Below are 24,918 nucleotides of genomic sequence, written 5' to 3' on the forward strand. Positions count from 1 at the left end.
TGTATTTTAATGTGTGCATAATGTATGTGTCTGTTGATTGTGTATATATAGGATTATACATATGTTTATACCAGGGTTTCCGTTAGCCGGTAATTACCGGTTTTTAGCTGGTAAAATGTATTAAAAACCGGTAAATTCAAAACCTGCCGGTCAAAATGTCTGGTAATAATTAGGGAGGCTCCGATAGATCGGCCGCCGGTCATTATCGGCCGATATTCACTCTTAATAGTTTGATCGGTGCTCTCTATAAAGGCCGATCAGGAGAGCTGGATCTGATCGATATGGACATAAACGCGAGTGAAGTGTAACCGGACCCGAGAGAGAGATCAGATCAGCTGCTGAGTCTGACCGAGACACGCAGCTCTGCATGATCACCTGAAGCCCCGCCTCTGTTTAGCTGCATGAGAAACTGACGGGCTGTCAGGAGAGAGAGGGAGGGAGAGGGGAAAAGAGATGATCCGTTTCTCCCGTGTTATTATTCAAAGTTAATGTAAACTTTTGAATAATGTACGTTATCTACTACAAGTAGTTTGTTTGAATGTAATAATTATGTTGTTTGTTGTTGGTGGAATAATTTATTGAAAAATGAATCTGAATTTTTCGATCTGTTACGATTATAGACTGAAGCAATATAAAAATGAGCCCCGTGAACTGAGTTTTAAACTGAAGCATATCTGCTCATAGTCCGGTAATTACCTGCTAACGGAAACTCTGCTACATAACTCTTATTATTATTATTGAAATATGACCGGTAATTTTCAAATGTGTCCGGTAAAATAAATTCTGCCCGGACATTTGACCGGCGAGAAAAAATCCTAGCGGAAACCCTGGTTTATACATATTTGTATTCTGGATGGTGGGAAACGGTATTTCTATCTCTCTGTCTGTACACACAAACTGAAAGATTGACAATAAAGTTGACTTTGACTAAAATCCACACTCTAACTGCATAACTCTCCTTCTATCTCGTTCACATACACTCTTTTCCTGTAGGCTATCGAGCGGCACCTGATACGCAAATCCAACGGCGGTCTGACGTTTATCGGCGAGTGGAAGAACGGCCACCTGGAGAGGAAGATGGGGCACCTGGCGTGCTTCGCCGGCGGCATGTTTGCTTTGGGCGCCGACGGCTCGCCTGACGATAAAGCCGGACACTACCTGCAGCTCGGAGCCGAGATCGCTCACACCTGCCACGAGTCCTACGACCGGACAGGTGAGGAGGAACACACACGTACTCTTAATATGAATAAAACTGCCATGTCAGCAAAGTAAAGATTTGTGTCTAGAGCAGTGTTTCTCAAACTCTTTCATACCAAGGACCACTTAACTAATAAAATAACACTCGCGCACCACCTAACTCCACAAATATCCAAAAACACATAGTTTTTCTAGAACAGATTACAAATCGCCTGAAAATGGTACAAACAGGTGGCAACATGTGTGACAAAGGTGTTGATCTGGGCTATATCATGCAATCGATCTGAAACTTAAGCTCGCTCCATTGCGGAGATATTCCTGCGAGAGTGCGGAAAACTTAAATGTATTTTACCAATATACTCACGGACCACTAGGGGGCGCCAGTGGTCCGCGGACCACACTTTGAGATGCACTGGTCAAGAGCAGTGTTTCTCAAACTTTTTCATACCAAGAACCACTTAACCAATAAAAAAACACTCGCGGACCACCTAACTCCACAAATATCCAAAAACACATCGTTTTTCTAGAACAGATTACAAATCGCCTGAAACTGGTGCAAAGAAGTGGCAACATGTGTGACGAAGGTGTTGCGCTGGGCTATACTGTATGATGCATTTGAAAGTAAAACTTAAGCTCGCTCCATTGCGGAAATATTCGCGCGAGAGTGCGGAAAACTTAAATTAATTAATTCATTTCAAATGTGAAATTTTACCAATATACTCACGGACCACTATGGGGCACTCACGGACCACCAGTGGTCCGCGGACCACACTTTGAGAAGCACTGGTCTAGAGGGATAGATTGGTGCAGGGATGACGCATTATTGTAGGTGGCCCTAAAGTTAGCATCAAGGGCTCCTTCGACGTAAAGCCAATTGGATTTCTTCATTGAGTTTGGATTATTGCAGATAATATACGTGTCAAATGCACTTATATGATACTTGAGTGTTTTGTTCAGCAGAATAATCTCCACATATTAAAACCAGTTTTAAGTGGTTTAAACATTCACAACTAGGGTATTTACTAATGTGTTCATGTCGTGGAACAAACAGTGAGAATCGCGTCAGCTTGTATAAAAAATTGACCTTATTTCAGACACCTAACCATAAAGTAATTCTTATAAATGTTGACTTTGTAACAAGGGAAGCCTTAAGTAGTAAAATGCTTACTCATTTCTGGGTTTAAGACTCATTCCTGCTTCACTCTATACAGGATGTCAGAAATAACCTTTAATAATAACCAGGAGAATTAATGACAGTGTTTTTTCTTCAGCTTAAGCCGTTATTATTACCAGACAAGACTTTCCTTTTCACTTGATTTATTTAGTCTAATAAAACAACACAAAAGTGATCAATAGAGCAGCTGCAGCGATATCTAGGATCACAAACAATGAAACTACCTAAAGCACGATACATCCCTACTGCTGTTATTTTTTCAGTGTAGGTAGATTAGTCAAGATTTTTTAAGAAGATATTGGATGTTTTCCTGATAATCCTCTCAAAGACCTTCCTGTCATCACCTTCTTCTCAGTAATTGTTCACAGCCGTAATGCCCATCACACTTCATTGCCAGAAAAGTCTTTGCTTGTAAAAATATGGAAATCCAGTAAACCCAATGGGTGGGAGGAGGCAATTACCTTATTACACAAACACACACACACACACACACACACACACACACACACACACACACACACAGAGGCACTAATTCATATCAGAAAAAGATAATGTTTATCTCCTCTCCCTCAATTTCCTTCTTAATTTCTCCTATATTTTTGTTCCTTCTGTTCTTTGCTTCTTTCCTTGTTTCAATTCTTGTTTGCCTCTCCTTATCAACGTCAATTCCCTTTACTCTTTTCCTTTTCTCCCCTCTAGTGTTGAAGCTGGGCCCGGAGGCCTTTAAGTTCGACAGCGGCCTGGAGGCGGTGGCCGTGCGGCAGAATGAGAAATACTACATCCTGCGGCCGGAGGTCATCGAGACGTACTGGTACATGTGGAGGTTCACCCACGATCCCAAATATCGCCAGTGGGGCTGGGAGGCAGCGCAGGTAAACAACAAACAAGTGTTTCAAATCTAGAGCTACTAAGTCGTGATTTAGCTCGACATTTTAACATCTGAATGTATATATTAAATTCCATAAGCGTTTCGTGTGGCTTTGCACAATGTGACTTAGCAGGAAGGATCTGCTGAGACATCTGTTGGATTTGCTTTGCAGAACAAAACAAGAATAGTTTTAAGACTCCCAGAAGAAAAGGAGCTTAAGCTCTCAGAGGCGTTGGTATTGTTAAATGGAGTACAGCCAGGAAAACGGGAAAGTCTGATGGAGACGTTCACAACACGAATCATAAGCTCTGCTCGAATGCACTGCTCTCAAAAACACGGCATCACAGAGAGAGCAACATTTAGTTCAGGGAGAAGGTGCTTAATGATGGTACAAAATCAACCTGAAGTGAGCAATGAATCACAGCAGGGTGCATGAGTCCTGCTAAATGGCAGCTTTAATACAAAGAAATCAAGGCAGTTTAAATGTCTTACATCTCACTATAAAAACCTGAAATCTTGCCCTGTATTATATCTAGTCAGAATATGTCTTGCTTGCTATAAGACATAATAACTTCAGAAGTAACAAAGCAGTGAGATATCAGGTCTTGTTTTTAGACAATGCATCGTCTTGGTGAGTCAAATAATCTGATTTTCAGCTGTATCTCAGATTACATTTATTTCTTTTTTCATTTCTTATTGGAAAATCTTACTTGGCAGATTATTGTACTTATTTCAAGTGAAAACTTATTTTTAAATAGTTTTTGGAGCAGCATTTTTTTCCAGTGCTTTAATTGAACCGTGTTGTCAAATAAAATGTGATGATTCCTAAATCCACTTTCTCCAGCTCCAGTTAATCAACAGCACGTTCTTACTTATCAAAAGCAGCTTCCACAGGGCTGCCAACTTTTCAATTCAGTTTGGAGTGAGATAGTCAAACTACTTCAGAGTCAACAAGGTCAGGATCATCCTGAGCAGGATTACATAGAAAATGGAAGACATGTATTCACTTGATATATGAGAGTTTGAAAGCGAGGACATTTTAATGTGTTACAACATCATTTCAACTGACTTTCCCCCGCAACGTGCAGTTAACTCCTTTATTTATACATATTTCAAAAGGGCAAGGAAACATTTAGAGCAGCCTCCTCGTAAATCTAATAAGGAAACGGTTTTATCAAATCAGGACGACTCTGCTGAAGTTTTATTTGGTATATAACATTTGATAAATGATGGCCTCTCTTTTTCTTCGTTCTTTTTGGCCACTCCAGCTACCGGTACCTTAACAGAATGAATAGAAGGGCCTCAGATCAAAGCATTGGCTTGCTCACTTTAACAGTATTTGACAGTGTTTTTATTACTCTCTGCTTCTCTGTGTCCTTTAACTCTGCACTTCCTCATTATGCGCTGTAATGTTATAACTTATAAAGTCTCTGTGTTTGGTGTGAGCGCTTGTGAAATGTATGTATGGCTGCCAAAGCCCTGCATTCAGTAAACATATCATTCTTAACATGAGGTCCGAAAGCAGAGTGTGTGTGTGTGCTGATGACTAACAGAAGATGAAGTAATGAGTAAAGCTTTGGCTGATCTTGGAGGCACTTAGACATATGAGAACATCCACTTTGCTTTGTGGCATGAACTAATGTATTAAAAGCAAAGTCACAGATGAAATTAAATATTATCAGAAGGCAGCACAGGTCCCTGCTCTCAGACTTCTGTGAGAAACATTACACCCTTACTTTAACCCTCCTGTTGTCTTCGGGTCAAATCTGACCGATGTACTACTTTCATCAATCATAACTTTTTTTGTTTTACATTTGATTGCATTCAGGCTTTATGATATGCTTCACAGTAGACATTTGAACATATACAATTGCTGATCACCACTTTCATTAATTTTGGATGATTTAGTCAACTTTGTAACACCCATGGTGTTCCCGGTCAAAAATGACTGCCATAAAGAAAAGGAATTAGTAACCATCCGGATCAGATAAAACACACACACACACACACACACACACACACAGAACAATTATGGCGCATTTCCACTGCAGCGGGTAGCCCCGTTTAAGCGTCCTTAACCGTCCTCAAGCGGCCAGGCCAGTTTTTGGTGGCCTTTCCATATAGCGTAGCACCGGCTAGCAGGTACTTTTTCCCTCTTTTTCCGGCCCCATAAAATCGTGGTTCTATCAGGCCAGGGCTGAACTAGTGACGTCAACACTCTCGACTGCTGATTGGTCAGAGAGAATCGTCACAAGATCGCGCGCGAGATCATCCCTAGCATCGCATATATATCTAGAAGCAAGCTTGCAGCATTTTTATACACAACATTTTTAAATGAATCGCTTCCACATCGCTTCCACATCCTCCATCGTTGTGTGTGTTTTGTGAGTTGTGTCGCATTGAAGATGACGCCACTGCAGTTTTACCTAGCGTCACTCCGCCCAAAAAGCCGATCGCCCGGCCTACACTGCGTTGCTACGCCAGTTTCTAAACTGTAATGGAAATGCGCCACGGCCTCGGACGGCCAGCGAGGCAGCCGAGGCCTGAGCGAGGATGCTTAGGGACGCTTAAACGGGGCTACCCCGCTGCAGTGGAAATGTGCCATTAGACACATTTCCCGCTCTTATGTGCCCCTCCCCCCACATGAATCACACCTGGCTCACGCAATACATGTTCAGTGTCTATTCTTTGTATATTTACTGCAGATGTTCATGTATACCAGTAGTCTGATACAATATGTACAGTTCGAAAGGGTGTTAAATGAAATTTGGTGATGATTAATGGTTTTTGTGTTAATGTAATAGCAGTTAAAACAGGACCGGTCAAATTTGACCGTGAACACCAAAGTAAGGGGGGGGGGGGGGAACGAAGACAATAGGAGGGTTAATATCTTCGTAGATGTCAAATAGTTACCCTTTCTTTATGTAATGCCTGTGGCTTGAGATTGGTAAAATTCCAAGCTCTTAAATATATGTATTTTTGGAACCGTTTTTTGTTCACTGGAAAGTGAAGGTATTTAAACACTCATGCACAGTTTTTTCAGACTTTGCATGAGTGCTCGCTCCATTTGTCTCTGAACCAGCATCTTAGTTCAAAGGTTTTCCACCATGAACAAATTATTAAATGAAAAATAAGGCTGAATGATTACTTATTCTGCCCCTGCTGAAATGTAGAAGTGAATTCTAGCTTGGCAGATAGCTAACAGTGGCCGTTTCTCAATCTCGAGGATACTGGCTTCCAAGCCAATATTTCAAGGATGCTACGTCATCGAGTGCCACCGAAGGACTGTTCCAATCTCCAGCATACTTGGAATTCCAAGGCCGCGTCCTTGGTTTGGGGGACATTTCAAGGCTGCACATGGGTAGACTTCGCGTCCTTAAAATCCCCACAATGCTTTGCATACGGACCAATTCCAAAAACCCTTGCGGAGAATGGCTGAACCGACGCAGCACACATTTAAATGTAAGTATGTAGTGGCGTAGAACACGTGTTGGTAAATATGTTACATTTGTTATCAGCAAAAATGTGTTCCGTGAAAGTAAAGCAAGTTCATAATTAGATAGACATCGTGAGCTATTTATTTTCGGTACAGTTTATGTTGAAACCGTGGCACACTTGTTAGCCTGTTCCATTCTTCTTCGTTTTCCGAAGCCGTGGCTTGGAAGCATACTTGCTTCGTTTCTGAAGGAAGTGACTTGGAAGTACGCTACTACCAAGCCAGTATCCTCGCGATTGAGAAACACCCAGTGTCTTCAGTGAACACCCAGATTTATAACTTGCAGCAAAGCATGTTGTAAAAAACCTTCTTCTTGTGTCCGTGTTGGAAACAGGTGAAAGTGAGCAGGTGTTATTAGTTAAGTATTCTTCTCCTTTGTGCATTAATAAGAACACCTCTGTGAAAGTAGAACAGAAATGAGATCCTCTCTATCCTCTCCCTCCTGACAGAGGATCAAAGAGCTCATCTTCCATACAGCATCGACGTGTCTCCACCGGCCTGCTCTTCAGATATTATATTTTATTCTTCTCACCCACTCTACTCTTATTTTTCTCCTGCCAATCTTCTTGTCACCTATTTTCTTCCATGTTGAAGCGTGAAACCATCTCCCTTTGTTTTCCTGAGTGGGAGTAAGTGCGCTCACACATTTCCAAAGTGTGTTCATGACGTGTGTTTGCACTGAGCGTGAGTGACACTAAGGAGAGCTGCTGCTGAAGGGCTCGTCTTTGCCTCTCTTGCATTATTTAATATCGCTTCTATACATGCATAGTAATATGGATGAAAGACCCTATATGTTGTTTTGATCGGTTTAGCATATTTAACATTCAGAAGTGTCAAAGTTTAAGAAAAGTTGTGCTGCTAACGTAGAGAAAATGATTGACAAAGTGGTTTTTCATCAATTGTAGGTGAAAAGTCAAAGAAAAATCAACCCCTTTAGTTTGCTGCAGATATGAGATGCTGCCAGTTGTAATTTAATTGTTGTTAAATAAGTAAAATACAGAACAAATAATACTTTTACTAAATGTTGCTATGCATCATTTCAGATTGACCTGCTTTACAGCTTGCTTTTTGCTGAATATAGATAATAATAATAATACATTTTATTTTTAGGCGCCTTTCATGACACCCAAGGACACCGTACGATTTGTTAAAAAAAAAAACGCTAATAGGCAACAGAACATGATAAAAACACAAACAGGAAATCATGGAGGAGACAGTCAAGTGGACACAAAAGAAACATATAATGGGGAGCACTACAGTGAGTAAGCAGATTTGAACAGGTGGGTTTTTAATTGGGATTTGAATATGGTGATTCTGTGTGACTGTCGGATGTGCGGGGGGAGGGAGTTCCAGAGTCTGGGAGCAGTGCAGCTAAAAGCCCGAGCACCCATGGTGACGAGGCGTGGGGTGGGGACGGTCAGCAGACCAGCAGAGGAGGAGCGGAGTGAGCGAGAGGGGGTGTACTCCTGAAGAAGGTCAGCCAGATAGGGGGGGGCCAGGTTATGTAGGGCTTTGTAAGTGAGCAGTAGGTTTTTGATACGGGATTGAACAGGGAGCCAGTGGAGTTGGATGAGGATGGGGGAGATGTGTTCGGAGGCCTTGGTGCCGGTGATGATCCGGGCTGCGGAGTTCTGTATGATTTGTAGTTTATTGATGAGCTTGGTGGGAATGCCTGAGAGGATGGCGTTACAGTAGTCGATGCGGGACGTGACAAATGCATAGATGTGCTAGCATTAGCTCACACTGGCACTGATTTTCTTCCCAGCATGAAGGTCACTTCTTGCTGTAATTTAAAAATCCTGTGCCGTAGGGGTGTAACGGTATCCGTATTCGTCCCGACTTTTTTTTGCTTTTCCTTGTTGTACCGAACCGTGACCCCCAAACCGAGGTCTGAACCGAACCGTGACTTCTGTGAACCGTTACACCCCTATGTGCCGTTATTGTTTTGGTAATCCACCATTTTGTGTTTTCAGGACTTTCAGCATTAAAGGGTCGTTACTTGTCATTAAACAACACAGGGTTGCACAACCAAACCGTTTCTAGCTAAATCCAGAGAGAAAATGACAAAACAAAAACAGGATGTGCACTGGGAAGATAAAGTGTCAAGCATATTGAACATACAAATATGACTGTTGTACAGTTACTGATAGAAAACCACATGTTTAACCATTTCATAATAGAAAGATACCAGTTTGCGCACACTACACCCTGAAAGCCTGCCTAGTCTGAGTATTACCTTCGGATTTGGGCCATCTTAGACACTCCTTTCATACCTATGCTTTCTGTTTTGTTTCCCTCTCTCTTTTTCTCCATCCATCTATAAAAAATGTTTTCCTTTTCTGTTCTGTATGTCTCTTCATGTTTCTTTCACACACACATACGCACTCTGTATCTTTCTCACACACAATCTGAGGCTCTACATGCTCACACGAGGCTCAGCATCCTCCTCTTCCATTGGTCTCTATATCCGCAACACACACACACTCTCCTCACAAACACCTGCGATGCCCCAAAGCTCACCCTTCCCCCCAACGCCTACACACACTCTCACACACTCTCTGTACTCCAGCTGCATCCATCTGCTACACTAAACCTGGTTTTGTCACGCTTCCTCTTTTCACTGCAGCCATTACCTCTGGTTGGCCTTTTCTACCTGTGTACAGTATGTTTGTGCACATGTCATGTGTGTGTTTATTGTTGGTGCATGCATGTTAGTGTGTGAAGGTGAAACCTAGCTGCTATGATGTAATGTGAGAGGAGTCCTCAACTAGAAGCTGCAGACACACTGCCCCTCACCCCTCCTGCAGTAGCCTTTTTTATTCAGATAATTAAATTAGTGTGTGTGTGTGTGTGTGTGTGTGGGTGTGTGTGTGTGTGTGTGTGTGTGTGTGTGTGTGTGTGTGTGGTGTGTGTGTGTGTGTGTGTGTGTGTGTGTGTGTGTGTGTGTGTGTGTGTGTGTGTGTGTGTGTGTGTGTGTGTGTGTGTGTGTGTGTGTGTGTGTGTGTGTGTGTGTGTGTGTGTGTGTGTGTGTGTGTGTGTGTGTGTGTGTGTGTGTGACACTGAGAGACAAGGACAGAGATCATTCTTTCAATCTCATTACACGTTAGTAGTGAAAGTCAATAAGGTATAAGCAGGAGTGTAATGCTGCCAACATTGTTACGGTGGCACCAATTTCACTGTAACAAGTCCTCATTGCAAATCAATAGAGCACACAGGTAATGGGGAACAGTCGGTTTCACCAGCTGGAACATCGCTGCCTTTTCGATGAGCCTTAGCTGAATCGTGTGTGTGTGGAGGGGAGGGGAGGGGAGAGAGGAGGGGAGGGGAGAAGCTCCTGCTCACAGATTAGACTTGTTTTCACCACTTTTACTCCACTCAGGGCAAAATAGGGCTCAACATGTCGTCGATAGGGCATCAGGAGCTCGGTGGTGCACAGCGCTGTTATATGTGGGGACATTTTCTCATTTATGTTCTTGCCCACTGATATGTCACACTTTTGGGGAAATAAACAGCACAGTTACTGAAGTGTGATCTGATTTATAACCTGGAAAAAACGGTTTGGTTATCTGAAGTGACAGAAAATCAGCACACTCAGCTTCGATGAGTAGGTGGGTGCTAAATCCTGAAAAATACAAATCATCAGCACCACAGTTATCACATGTATTAATCTTGTATTTGAAGTGCGGATATTAGAATGAAAAATCAACAGAAATAAATAAGGAAATATAGATATTTTTTGAATATGTAATATATTTTAGGAATCAATATCTCGAGTGATTACAATGGATGATTACATTTGTTTGCCTTTTGCCAATATTGTGCTCGCTGCAATTTAAATATTGCTCTAGTTCATCTATATTACAATTTCTACAACATGCAGAAGACTTGCTATCATCCTGTTGGTTATTCTTAATGTTTTTATGAGTTGCAGTGAAGAAACAGCGAGCATTAAACCGTTGAAATGAACGAGGCTCTGCTGTTATCTGACTGGCTGGCTTTCCTCCATGTTTGCTGTTTTTGTTGTCGTCAAAACATCTGTTACATCTGTCGCATGGAGGATCGGAGATAAAGCCTGGAAAGCCACAGTGAATAAAGCAGAGAGGGGATTTAGAGCCCAATTCAAAGCACCTAAAGTGGCTTACATGTGTCCCGGAGAGACCGGTCACCATGTGTCTTTTTGTTGGGATTTAAAGACAATCCAAAACAACATCTGACATCTAAATAAATCTGATTCAATCTGACTGTGGCTTAAAGTCCACTAATACACAGATTACATGTTGTTTTCTCAGCTAGTAAAAACTAAAGACATGTTTAGAAATCAAATCTCTGAGTGCAAGTACTGAGACAATGACATGCAGTTTAGCATCTAACCCAGGGGTGTCAAACTCAATGTCATCGCGGGCCACATTAGAATTATGGTTGCACTCAAAGGGCCGGTGGTAACTTTAAGACTATATAAATATACATAGATAAATATACATAATATATATAAAATAATGTATTATTTAACAATATTTCTTCTGCATTGGATTATTATCGGATAGGGTAATAACTTCATAATTACGCCTGAAAGCATAAGTCTAGTAAGTAATTGCAAGTCTCTTCAGTGCGCATCTCACAAAATGAGATGCATTGTGGGACATGTAGTTTATGGGCAACGTGCTCCTGTAAAGCGGCATGTGACCTTACAATAAACGTATTATATTATTTGCAAGCTCTTGTGGGCCACATCAAATGAAGTGGCGGGCCGGATTTGGCCCCCGGTCCTTGAGTTTGACTCACCTGATCTAACCTGAGCAGCGGTAAAATGTATATTGACATTTGTAAAAGAATAAATAGTGAGATATGAACGTGATATGCAGAAACGTAAATATGACATTATGGAGTAAGTGTATATGTATATAATAGGGTAGATATGAATATGGTGTAACTCTTTCAGAATCAAAATATTTGTTAGTTTACCCTGGTTTAAATTGAGTTTCATGACAGATCCTAAATAAATAATATATGTGTATAAACCTAAGAATTTAATATAAAATTGTGCAATAATAAAAAATACAATTAAAAGAAATTAAGATATTTATGTAGACAAAAGAGATTCAAGGAAAATGTCCATTTACAGGTAAAGTAAAATAGGGAAAAAGTATTTATTAAAAACTTAAAGGTCCCCTATTATACATCAATATATTACAGGTCTCAGATATATACAGAACCTGTCTCTGATTGGATGAAACACCAAACAGATCATTGCAGCATTACCCATAATCCCCTCTGTTTCAGCCCTGTTTCCAAAGTGCTGATTCTCTGTCTGTTACTTTAGATGAAAATAAGGAGCCCCTCCCCACGCCCCTCTGAGAGACATTTGGTTACAAAGAACTCAATGGTGCTCTAGGAGGAGATTCAGGTGATAAGGGGGGGGGGGGGGGGTTACCTTGGTTCCTGATTGGCTAATGGTTACACAAGACAAAACATCGTAATGACATCATAAAGTGGCCAAAATCTGATCAGCTCATTTTCAGACAGGTTTTTATAGAAATGGATCAAAAAGAGAGAGAATATTTGTTCCTGAAACTTTCAGAGTCTCTTTCCACAGAGGGGACACATGTTGATGTAGAAGAGACATGAAGAAGAGGGGACACATGTTGATATAGAAGAGACATGAAGAAGAGGGGACACATGTTGATGTAGAAGAGACATGAAGAAGAGGGGACACATGTTGATGTAGAAGAGACATGAAGAAGAGGAGACACATGTTGATGTAGAAGAGACATGAAGAAGAGGGGACACGTGTTGATGTAGAAGAGACATGAAGAAGAGGGGACACATGTTGATGTAGAAGAGACATGAAGAAGAGGGGACACATGTTGATGTAGAAGAGACATGAAGAAGAGGGGACACATGTTGATGTAGAAGAGACATGAAGAAGAGGGGACACATGTTGATGTAGAAGAGACATGAAGAAGAGGGGACACATGTTGATGTAGAAGAGACATGAAGAAGAGGGGACACATGTTGATGTAGAAGAGACATGAAGAAGAGGGGACACATGTTGATGTAGAAGAGACATGAAGAAGAGGGGACACATGTTGATGTAGAAGAGACATGAAGAAGAGGGGACACATGTTGATGTAGAATAGACATGAAGAAGAGGGGACAAATTTGATGTGAAGAGACATGAGAGAGGGGACACCATGTTGATGTAGAAGAGACATGAAAAGAGGGGACACATGTTGATGTAGAAGAGACATGAAGAAGAGGGGACACATGGTTGATGTAGAAGAGACATGCAAGAAGAGGGGACACATGTTGATGTAGAAGAGACATGAAGAAGAGGGGACACATGTTGATGTAGAAGAGGGGACACATGTTATTAGAAGAGACGAAGAAGAGGGGACACATGTTGATGTAGAAGAGACATGAAGAAGAGGGGACACATGTTGATGTAGAAGAGACATGAAGAAGAGGGGACCACATGTTGATGTAGAAGAGACATGAAGAAGAGGGGACACATGTTGATGTAGAAGAGACATGAAGAAGAGGGGACACATGTTGATGTAGAAGAGACATGAAGAAGAGGGGGACACATGTTGATGTAGAAGAGACATGAAGAAGAGGGGACACATGTTGATGTAGAAGAGACCTGAAGAAGAGGGGGACACATGTTGATGTAGAAGAGACATGAAGAAGAGGGGGACACATGTTGATGTAGGAAGAGACATGAAGAAGAGGGGACACATGTTGATGTAGAAGGACGAAGAGCCATGAAGAAAGAGGGGACACATGTTGATGTAGAAGAGACATGAAGAAGAGGGGACACATGTTGATGTAGAAGAGACATGAAGAAGAGGGGACACATGTTGATGTAGAAGAGACATGAAGAAGAGGGGACACATGTTGATGTAGAAGAGACATGAAGAGAGGGACACATGTTGATGTAGAAGAGACATGAAGAAGGAGGGGACACATGTTTGATGTGGAAAGAGACATGAGAAGGAGGGACACCATGTATGATAGTAGAAGAGACATGAAGAAGAGGAAGAGGGGACACTGTTGATGTAGAAGAGACATGAAGAAGAGGGGACACATGTTGATGTAGAAGAGACATGAAGAAGAGGGGACAACATGTTGATGTAAGAAGAGACATGAAAGAAGAGGGGACACATGTTGATGTAGAAGAGACATGAAGAAGAGGGGACACATGTTGATGTAGAAGAGACATGAAGAGGCGATGTAGAAGAGACATGAAGAGAGGGGACACATGTTGATGTAGAAGGAGACATGAAGAGAGGGGACACATGTTGATGTGGAAGAGACATGAAAGAAGAGGGGGACACATGTTGATGTAGAAGAGACATAAGAAAGAGGGGACACATGTTGATTAGAAGAGACATTGAAGGAAGAGGGGACACATGTTGATGTAGAAGAGACATGAAGAAGAGGGGACCACATGTTGATGTAGAAGAGACATGAAGAAGAGGGACACATGTTTGATGTGAAGAGACATGAAGAAGTGGGGACCACATGTTGATGTGGAAGAGACATGAAGCAAGATGGGGACACATGTTGATGTAGAAGAGACATGAAGAAGAGGGGACACATGTTGATGTGGAAGAGACATGAAGAAGAGGGGACACATGTTGATGTGGAAGAGACATGAAGAAGAGGGGACACATGTTGATGTGGAAGAGACATGAAGAAGAGGGGACACATGTTGATGTAGAAGAGACATGAAGAAGAGGGGACACATGTTGATGTAGAAGAGGACATGAAGAAGAGGGGACACATGTTTGATGTGGAAGAGACATGAAGAAGAGGGGAACATGTTGATGTGGAAGAGACATGAAGAAGAGGGGACACATGTTGATGTAGAAGAGACATGAAGAAGAGGGGACACATGTTGATGTAGAAGAGACATGAAGAAGAGGGGACACATGTTGATGTGGAAGAGACATGAAGAAGAGGATTTTGCATAATAGGTGACCTTTAAGAAACAAGAAAATAAAAAGTTAAATGTCTAAAAAATAAAAAGTTAAATAGAATAGGATACAAAATATATTTTAACAAGTTCAAGTAATAAATGTCCAATAAAAGATCAAATGAAAAATATTAACAAATATTAACATAAATTGGAGAACAATTTAATAAAATAAATGTATACAAATATTAAATAATCTTTAATAAGTTAAAGCAAAAATGTCCAATAAACAAGCATTAAATTAAATAGGATAAATATTCCTTTTAACATAAGAAGGTACAAATATAAACATAGCTCGGGTAAATACAGTATGGACCGTAATAAAAGGAGATTGTGAAATGACCCCAAATTAAACTTCTACTCACTCAGATGCAGCATTACTTCATGATTCGTGTTGAAGATTGAAAAAATGACCTTTTATAGAGTAACATGTATATAGACATTGTTATTGATTGGGATAAACCCCTTGAGATGCACCATCTCGTTTTCAAGGGGGTCCCGACAACAGCAACAACTTACAGACATACATAAACAAAAAGACAAAATGCAAAACATGACACACAAGACAAACCACATAGTCTGTGAAGTGAAATTCAAGCAATGCATACAATCATTACAATTTGAGACAGTCGATCAAATCAGTTTCATCAATATCAGTTATAACCAGTACAGACCAGTTGAAGGTGAGATGATAACGCATGTTTAAATAAACCCAATGATGCAAGAGATCTAATAGCAGCAGGTAAAGTATTCCAGTCAGTTGGGGCTTTGAACATGAACGCTCTTCTGCCAATACATTTCTTTGCAGAGGGGACAGAGAAATAAATCTGAACAGAATGTCTAACTTGATGAATTGGTGAGTAGGGTACAAAATACTGCTTTAAATAAGGGGGATAGTTAAGATACATGCATTTAGATATCAGCTGAAGCCAATGCGTGTGTCTTCTTACATTTAAAGAAGGCCATTTAAGTTGGTTATACATTGTGCAGTGATGTGTACGAAAAGGACAACCAAGAACAAATCTGCATAGTCTGTTGTAGGCTATGTTGAGTGGAGCAAGATCTGATGTATGTGCATTTTGGTAGACAACATCACAATAGTCCATAATCGGAAGAATAAGTTGAGAAGCAATTCTCAACATTTCACATGTAAATGCAGGGTTGTGATAATCTTCTTTTCCTCCAGCTGTTTCCTGTATGGCTCCCCAGGACTCGCTCTAATCTGTCACAAGCAAAGAAATTGATTAAAGCATGCATTAGTAAGCTTATTAAACATTCTCTCTTTACCCCCTCCCTTCCACACCGTCTCTCCCCCTTTCCTTTCACTTCTCCTTATTTGTCTTTATCCATGTAATCATTTGTTTTACCTTCATTTCTCTCCTTTTATGTATTTCTGTTTATTTCTACATCACTATTCTTCTTCTTCCTCTTTCTTCATTCCCTTTCTCTCCATATGTGTTGCCTTTATTCCTATCTTCCTTCTTCCTCCCCTTTCCTTCTTCATCTCCTCTTCCCTCCTTCCCTCCCTCCTTGTCTCCTCCAGGCCATTGATAAGTACTGCAGGGTGAGTGGAGGTTTCTCCGGGGTGAAGGACGTCTACTCCTCCAACCCGACCTACGACGACGTGCAGCAGAGCTTCTTCCTGGCCGAGACGCTAAAGTAAGAGTAAAGCAAACTCTTAATAACACTTAATGATTCATTAACCTGATCTATGAATCATCTGTACTTGTTATAATTAATTAATCACTTTTGTTTGGTGGAGAATGCAATGATTTAGTGCTGACTGAAAGGGCCTGTCAGCTAAATAAGTGATTGCTTCATTACTTGCTAATTTTCTTTATTTAAATAAAAAATCTAATAGGCTGAATTGTTTTGCAAAGATAAAAGCAGCAGCATGTCACTCATAGATGTTCAACAAAAAATATGTTTTACTTAAAGACAGACCCAAAACCCCGGTTTATTTGAAAGGTTTTAAAGTGATAATGATAACTGATGATACCAGAGTGCGTTTTAAAACTAACCCACCACTCGTTTAGCAGCTGCTTTATCAGAAACTCAACAGAAGAGCAGTCGATGCATCTCTTTACAGCACAGCCAAATATATTTAAGATGTTTTAGCAAAGATATAATAATAATCCATAGTATTTATGTTTGCGCTTTTCCTAGTGCTCAAAGTGCTTTACATGCAGGGTTCTTACGGTCATTAAAAACCTGGAAAAGTCATGGAAATTCAAAATGCCAATTCCAGGTCCTGGAAAAGTTCTGGAAAACAATATTTTTCCCAAATGTTTGGAAAAGTCATGGAAATGTAACTAAAGTTGCATCAAATATAATTTATATTTTATCTAATTGCCAAAATAGTAATACTATAATGATAATCAATACTGTATCGTAATGGAACGTAAAATGGCGTTTAACTGACGAGGTGTTTTGCTGGTGAGAGATTTGAGTGGCTTCAGCCTGTCGGAGCTAGTAAGCCTACTATTTGATTTGTTTTAGATAGGCACAACATGTTTCATATGCAGACCTGTTCCATGTTAAAATAAACCATTTTCAGTGGTACGCTGAGAAAGAGTTATTTCTTTGGTCATGGAAAATTAGGTAAAGGTGGTGAAAAAGTGTATGAACCCTGTACATTACATATTACATATATTAGACATGTAATAGACTGAATACTGTGGACAACAGCCACAGGAGCACTTTAGGGTGAAGTGTCTTGTTGACATCCGCACTCTTAAAACCGATATCAGTTAAGAATTTGTGTTTACCTCAAAGTTAGAGGTTTTAGTTTTGTCTAATCTCAATGTGGCTGCTCCTTCTTATTCCATTACTGCTGTTCCTACAATATATTTAAAAAAGGCTGAATATGTGCTTACCACAGGGCTAGTAAAAGCATTATGTTATGGTCAATACAATTGTTGCATATCAGCATTACTCGAACAGGAGTTAACCCACTGGTATCTGCTGTTATTTCTATTCCATGTATTGCTTTGTTGTTTTAAGTGCTGACGAATGGCTACTCTGATGCATCATTATCAGCATCCCTGATGGAGAGGAGCTCTAAAAGCAGACCCTTCAATGTGGCTCTGCCTCCCCCTACTGGTGGATCTTTGAGTGTTGGTTCATTCAGGACAGACATCAGCTGTTACTAGTTACTTTACAGATTAGGAGTATTAGCTAAAACTAAATATAATCAACTAATAAATAAACATCTAATAATTGGTAAAGAAAGCCAGCAGCAGGATAGCTCATTGTAATTACCTCCATCTTTCCAGCTGAGATGAACACAATAATGCATCATTGATTATAATCCTGTAGTTGCATATATGTTATTCTGAAATGGGCCATAAAGCATACTTTTACTTTTGTTACTATAAGTATATTTTGATGCCAATACTTTTGAACTTTTACTTAAAACGATTTTGAATGCAAGACTTGTACTTGTCACAGAGTATTTGTTCACTTTGGTATTGCTACCATGAGTACTTCTTCCACCACTGGTTGTTACTGTCAATCAATTTGTGTGGCAAAGATGATCATAAAACAGAGCAAACTGGGCTGCTCCGTAAGTCTCCGTTTGCTACTAATCAGCCCTTTAAACCTAAACTCTGAAACAAAAATCACCAAACACCAGGAGAATATGTCTTCTGTGTATAAGTCGTTAAAGGTCGCCCGCCACACTGGCTGCTAACTCCCTGAGATGATGACATTTGGATGCTTCGATGTTCTGCAGCCTTTGGAGTCTTTCTGCTCTCAGTCTTTGTCCACTGGCTGCCGGCCAATCACATCAAAGCTCTACAGCAGCAGGCTCCTCCTGATTGGCTGCCAGCCACACTGATCTGCACAAAGATGTAGCATCCAGACACCTGTCGAGTGAAACTTAATTACTTCAGCACTGTGTGTGTTTGTCAGATGACTTTGAATGTTAATCAGGTTTCCTAAATAATTCAAATTAAGGATAAGAAACCTCATATCTACAGTATATGAATATAACTGCGAAATATTTCAATTTGCAGAAACATCAAATCCCGCCTTTTGTCACAATAGTCCAGACATAAGAATGGTACTGTATGGGCATTCAAATTAGATGCAAATGTAAAGATTATGATGCGGATATATTAACGTTTTGTGTAGCTTCTAGGTCCATATGGCGACGAACAACATGTCACACAGTGTAAAAGAGGATCCATGGACTACAACTGCGATCTTAATGAGATCAAGAGCCACCACCCAACCTTTTACACTAAATTGTAACACTATAAATCTGTAGCTGAAATTCTTGTCGCACACAAATCTACTTGGTAAAAAGTTTTGTTTTGAGTGAAAATACCCCATCAAATGTACATATTCCCTCAGTTAAAGTTGTGTACCGTCCAACACCTTCTAAAAGTCCCTTCAGCTTTAATTAAAAAAACATTTTTAAAGGGAAATACCCAGATAGAGCAGTGTGACCAATCGGACACAAACTGCTTTCAAACCACATGTCTGAAAAAGGAAATAAATATTAAAGAAATAAAGTAAACCAATAGAAGTAGAATATAGAAGCAATTTCAGATTAAAACTACCCGAGCTTTAACAGCAATAACTAAATACACCATTCATATTAATACATATTTAGCTACAAAGTCAGGATTATGTGCTGCTTGTACTTAAACCAACATTGTTTGCTCTACTTTAAAGGTCACATATTATGCAAAATCCATGTGTCCCCTCTGTGGAAAGAGACTCTGAAAGTTTCAGGAACAAAGATTCTCTCTTTTTGTCCTGATCCATTTCTATAAAACCTGTCTGAAAATGAGCTGATCAGATTCTGGCCACTTTATGATGTCATAACGATGTTTTGGCTTGTGTAACCATTAGCCAATCAGCAACCAAGGTAGACCCCCCCCCACCTTATCACCTGAATCTCCTCCTAGAGCACCATTGTGTTCTTTCTAACCAGATATCTCTCAGAGGGGCGTGGGGAGGGGCTCCTTATTTTCATCTAAAGTAACAGACAGAGAATCAGCACTTTTGAAACAGGGCTGAAACAGAGGGGGTTATGGGTAATGCTGCAATGATCTGTTTGGTGTTTGGAGCCAAACACTTCAGAGACATGTTTTGTATATATCTGAGACCTGTTATATATTGATGAGAAACAGTATAATAGGGGACCTTTAACAAATCTGCAGTGATTTAATTTCCTTTTTCTTCTACTTCCTCCCCTTCCTAACCCCCCCCCCCCCCCCCCTCAGGTATCTGTACCTGCTGTTCTCCAGCGACGACCTGATGCCCTTTGACAGTTGGGTTTTCAACACGGAGGCTCACCCGCTGCCTGTGCTCCACCTGGGGAACATCACCCTGCCTGGCAGCGAGCCGTCTCAGCAGTAAACAGGAAGTGCTGTTCTCCTCCACAGCAGCAGGGGGCGCCACCTGTCTGAACGACAAACAACCCACCAACACTGGACAAAGTTACATTCGGCTCCACAGACTCTCTACTGCTTCTGGACTGCAGACATCAACCAGAGGAATGATGGAGAGCCTCCCGAGGGGACGTAGAGACCCTCTCTCTTCTTCTATGTTTTACTCTTTGACTCTCTCTGTCTTCTCTGAAAGACGGCGTTTTTTGCTGCTCAGCCTCGCGACTGGCTTGAACTGACTCTGAACGACCGAGCTATAATTAAGGCTCGATTTGTTTGTTTTTTTGTTATTATTTGTAGTGAACAAACTCTACTCCCATACAGACTCAAGCTGAGGCATTATGGGTTTTCTGTGAAGGATTACAGTCAGTTTGACACTGTACTGATGGAAGTGGGTGTTTGTTTTTCTTCCAGACTGACTGACTTGAGGACTTTACAGGGTCTGTTGATGTGTTTTTTAGTTTGGACTCATGGGGACACAGGGTTGAATGAAAGCCCTTCGCTTCTCCCTGAACCCTCCTCTTACTCCACTTCCTGTTTAAACTTAATCTGATGGACTTTGACATGGAACTATTCGCAGCTCGTCACATCATCAGTGCGAGGGCGGGTTGTGTCTCCTCCTCCTCCTCCTCCTCTTCCTCCTTTTACTCCTCTAACCCTCCTTTTTTCAGAACAGTGGACCATTGTACATGAACAGTAACTCCACCTGGACAGCAGCAGCTTCTCCATCTTCTCTCTACACACCTCGACATCTTTCCAGTTCCTCTCCCAGATATAAACGTCACCGAGTGCTGCTACATTTCTTCATTTTCCGCCACCTTTCTCTGATCATCTGATTCATAGTTCCTGTCCATTTATCGCCTCAATTTGTTCTCTTGTTTCTCGCCTTCTCATAACACATTTTTGAGTGTCTGTGTGTGTGTGTGGGTAAGATAACCTCTGCTGTAAATCATTGATTCGTGCACTTTGTATGGGAAGACTATGAAGAAGAGGGGAAATAGAAGTGTAGCACTGAAAGAGCTGAATATAGGCTCCCTGCTGATCTCCCAGCATGCAACAGTCGCTCCGTATATCACGTAAATTGTATGAACTATACCGTTCTCAACCACTTATTTTTTACATTCCTGCTTTAATTGTCTCTTCGTTTCTCAATCCTTCTCTTCTCTTGTCCATTGTAACCTTCATTCTCCTTAACTAAAACAAAACATATAAACTCTTGAAGATTTGTTTCTGACGTTTTCCAGAAAAGAGGTAAGGCTCATTTTAAAACATTCATTTAACAATGTCCAAGTTTTTGGATAATCTCTAAATCACAGTTTGAGCTTTTGAGAAATATATATCACCTGTTAAATGTACATTATAAAGCTGCAAGCATGTCCCCTTTGGGTTTAATGTTCAGTAAACAATCATGACGAATAACTACTGTACAGATTCAAGTCACCTTTTTTCGTCCCCATTATCATATCTTCAAAAAAAAGTTAAAATCTTCACATCTGGCTCGCTTATCTCTCCCGACACATAACTCTCTCTGTTTCGTCTGAAACTGTGCGAGGGATTTACTGCTTTGCTCAGATAATAGATAATACAGTCTGTTACTAAATATTACATTCGAGAACAACCAAAACAACTCTGGAAGAGAGTGACAGATCTGTTGAATGCTGATTTTCAATGTGTGCATAAAGCAGTTATACGCCTCTTTAAAAACACACAGGTGAATTTCATGCTAAGAAACAACTAGGGCTGTACCCGAATATCTGATTATTCGTTCGTTGGAGTACTATTCGGGTTTCAATTTCGTTATTCGGATATTCGTTTTTGTTTTTTTTATTTATTGAAAACTCCAATATCAACGTAAGAGCTCTTCGGGGGGTGCTAACACTTAACCATAAACTTTATAGTTTACTTTCTCCGTCTTTATATGTAGATATGACTTTTCTCCGTTAATTTCCGTCACGTTGTTTCCATAGCAACAATAATTTCCTGTCAACAGCGCTAACTCTCCTTCAAAATAAAAGCATGTCCATACAAAATAGGAATCCAAGCCAAATTACACTTAAGACATATACAACTGCAACGAAAGTAACAAACACAATGCGATATCCTTTTCAATTTCAAAGAACACAAATTGGGTTACATTAACAAATAACTATAACACAACAATACTGTAGAATAACAAAATGAATGCCGTGAATACACCGAAATACATGTGTTGAAGCGCAGGGACCGAATATTCGCTGCTGATTACTACCGCATATCCGGAGCCCGAAAAATGGTATTCGGGACAGCCCTAGAAACAACACTGACTGAAAACCTAAAGTGCTGCTGCAGAAAACCAAACAATCGTATAACTGTTCATATAATATATATGGAAAATGTTGCAATTTCAAAATTAAAGAAAGACCATTTCAACCTCTATAATCTGCGACTCAAGTGGAAATATTTTGCACAAGACTTATTTTTCAAGATAAGAAATATGATGTTTTAATGAAGGCTATATTTCTTACAATGTGACAGCAGCAGCTGCTATAACCATGGCAACAATTATATCTGAACCACAAGAAATGCTACCAGGAGGAAGAGAAATGGCAGCAGAGAGGAGGAGATGGAGATGTTGAGTGACTCAGTATTCAGCTTAAATCATCCAATGTTGAAACATGTTCATTTTGAAGGTCAACATTTCAGTCAAACCTCCCAAATCTTCATCCTCCATCTACAAAATGCTCAAATTTTGTTTTTCGAATTAACGTTTTTTTTTTCTGATCCACTTGCCATGTTTGTTTTTACAAAGAGTGTGTGTGTGTGTGTGTGTGTGTGTGTGTGTGTGTGTGTGTGTGTGTGTGTGTGTGTGTGTGTGTGTGTGTGTGTGTGTGTGTGTGTGTGTGTGTGTGTGTGTGTGTGTGTGTGTGTGTGTGTGTGTGTGTGTGTGTGTGTGTGTGTGTGTGTGTGTGTGTGAGCTCATTAATACGGTTGTGTGACGTGAATCTGCAATGTGTCCAAACTCTACGTATCAACTGACTGGTTTAGAAACAGAGAAAGAAAGTAATGGGAATACGACTACTAAAGAAGAGTTTTGGGAAGTTTGATCCGAAGAGTAGGAATTGCACTAAACCAGGATGATTTTGTGTGTGTGTTATTGTGCGTCTGATTCTTTTCAAGCCTTATTTTCAAATGTGTGTCGCCTTGGCCAATACGGTGCTCTTTCTTTTCCTTTGCTTTGAGTTTTTTTTAATACATGATGTAGTGTAGATAGATGCAGAACTGTGATGGAGTAAAAACGAAGTTGACGCATCAAAGAAAAAAAGAAAACGATTTTAAATGTTGTTTACCGCAGAGTCACATGACTAAAGGTTCTCAAACTGCTGATTTACTTTCAGCTTTCTAAACTCCCCTCCTGACAAAGGTAGCTGTCAATAAAGTATAATTGTGTGAATGAAAACAATATGGTTACAACAAAGATGGAAAGGTTTAATTTGAGTGATTGATTAATAGCCAGCATTTTCCTATTTCCCTTTGCCTCTAAATGCTTCAAGAAGATTAACAAAGCGGTTGGTTTTAGTCTTTTCATGTGTTTGGATGATATAGATTTAAAACAGCAAATATAATACAAAATATCAACAAGTAACATAATCATCAACCATCTCTGTCCTGATTTGACAGGCAGGTCGAGGAAGACGTTACAGATATTTTAGGAGAATGTCTCAATATTAAAATGCTTTTAGGATTTAAGGCCAAGCAACTTTAACCAAACTTCTTGCCAACGTTCAAGACAATGTTACACTTACGGCCCGTCCACACTACAGCTTCAAAAAAAGCTTGGAGCTGGGCGTGTCTGAAGCTCGACCAACAACCAATCACATGAATCTCCCGCCCCTGACACACAAGCAGCGGTTTGATTGGCTAGAGCTTGTACTGGCATATGATTTGATTGGCTGACGCTTCCGCCGAAAGCTTCAGAAGCTTCAAAAGTTGAACATTGCTCAACTTTTGCAGCCTGCAACGTCAGGAAAGCTGCGCTCTGCTTCCCACAATGCAGTTCGGCAAAAAGTGACGTCACCCCATTCAAAGTGAATGGGCAGAAGCGTTGGAAACCACTTTTGAAGCTGTAGTCTGGACGGGCCGTTAGTTTATATGTAATTAATCCACTTCCACAACAACAGCAGTCACCCTTGTTATTTTATTTAACGTTTTATGGAACTTCATCGATCAGTGTACATACAGGATATTTCTCTGCACATTCAACATGTTCCTCCCCCCTGCTCCCTCCTCTCTCTCCGGTGGGGGTCCATTAATGCAGTACAGTCATGGCTCTCAGTATCCTCATCTTCATCACCTTCATCTGACGGGGTGGGGGGTAAAGCCCGGGCAGAAACCTGGGCACTCGCTGGGAGTGAAACGATGATTTTGAAAAATGTTGTGTTCTGTATTTGTATTTTTACTGAACTAAAAAAAAAACTATTAAAGTATCTGTACATATGTTTAAAACTGAGACACAAATTCAATAAAGATGTTATGAAAAGTGATCAGACACAAAGAGTACATTCTGTGTTTTTACTGTGAAACAAACTCTTATTTCCTCATATTTTCTCTTTACTATTCTATTCTTTAAGTTCCAGCCATGAGGTTCCCGGAGTATTGGTCCAACACTTTGTTCCAGTCTGAAATATTTCAACAAATATTGAAGAGTTTCTATGAAATATTGTGTAAAAACTCACGTGTAATAATCTGATGACTTTTCTTTTTATTCAGTTTTTGCTTTTATCTATTGATTCATTTTGTACTTTGTTCAAAACACCAAAACGTTTTTTATAT

At 40.3% G+C, this 24,918-nt stretch overlaps 1 protein-coding gene across 1 annotated transcript in view; it reads left to right on the forward strand.

The window, feature by feature from the left end:
• Positions 1-24,645, forward strand: part of man1a2 (mannosidase, alpha, class 1A, member 2) — a 139,158-nt gene extending 114,513 nt beyond the window's left edge. The window contains exons 11-14 of the mRNA XM_034198005.1: positions 994-1,213; positions 3,071-3,243; positions 16,254-16,369; positions 19,945-24,645. Coding sequence (XP_034053896.1) covers positions 994-1,213; positions 3,071-3,243; positions 16,254-16,369; positions 19,945-20,080 — 645 coding nt within the window. The 3' untranslated portion in view covers positions 20,081-24,645. The remainder of the gene's footprint in view (positions 1-993; positions 1,214-3,070; positions 3,244-16,253; positions 16,370-19,944) is intronic.
• Positions 24,646-24,918: the final 273 nt, after the last annotated feature.

This window comes from Gymnodraco acuticeps, unplaced genomic scaffold (assembly GCF_902827175.1).
Source record: "Gymnodraco acuticeps unplaced genomic scaffold, fGymAcu1.1, whole genome shotgun sequence".
Classification (NCBI taxonomy): domain Eukaryota; kingdom Metazoa; phylum Chordata; class Actinopteri; order Perciformes; family Bathydraconidae; genus Gymnodraco; species Gymnodraco acuticeps.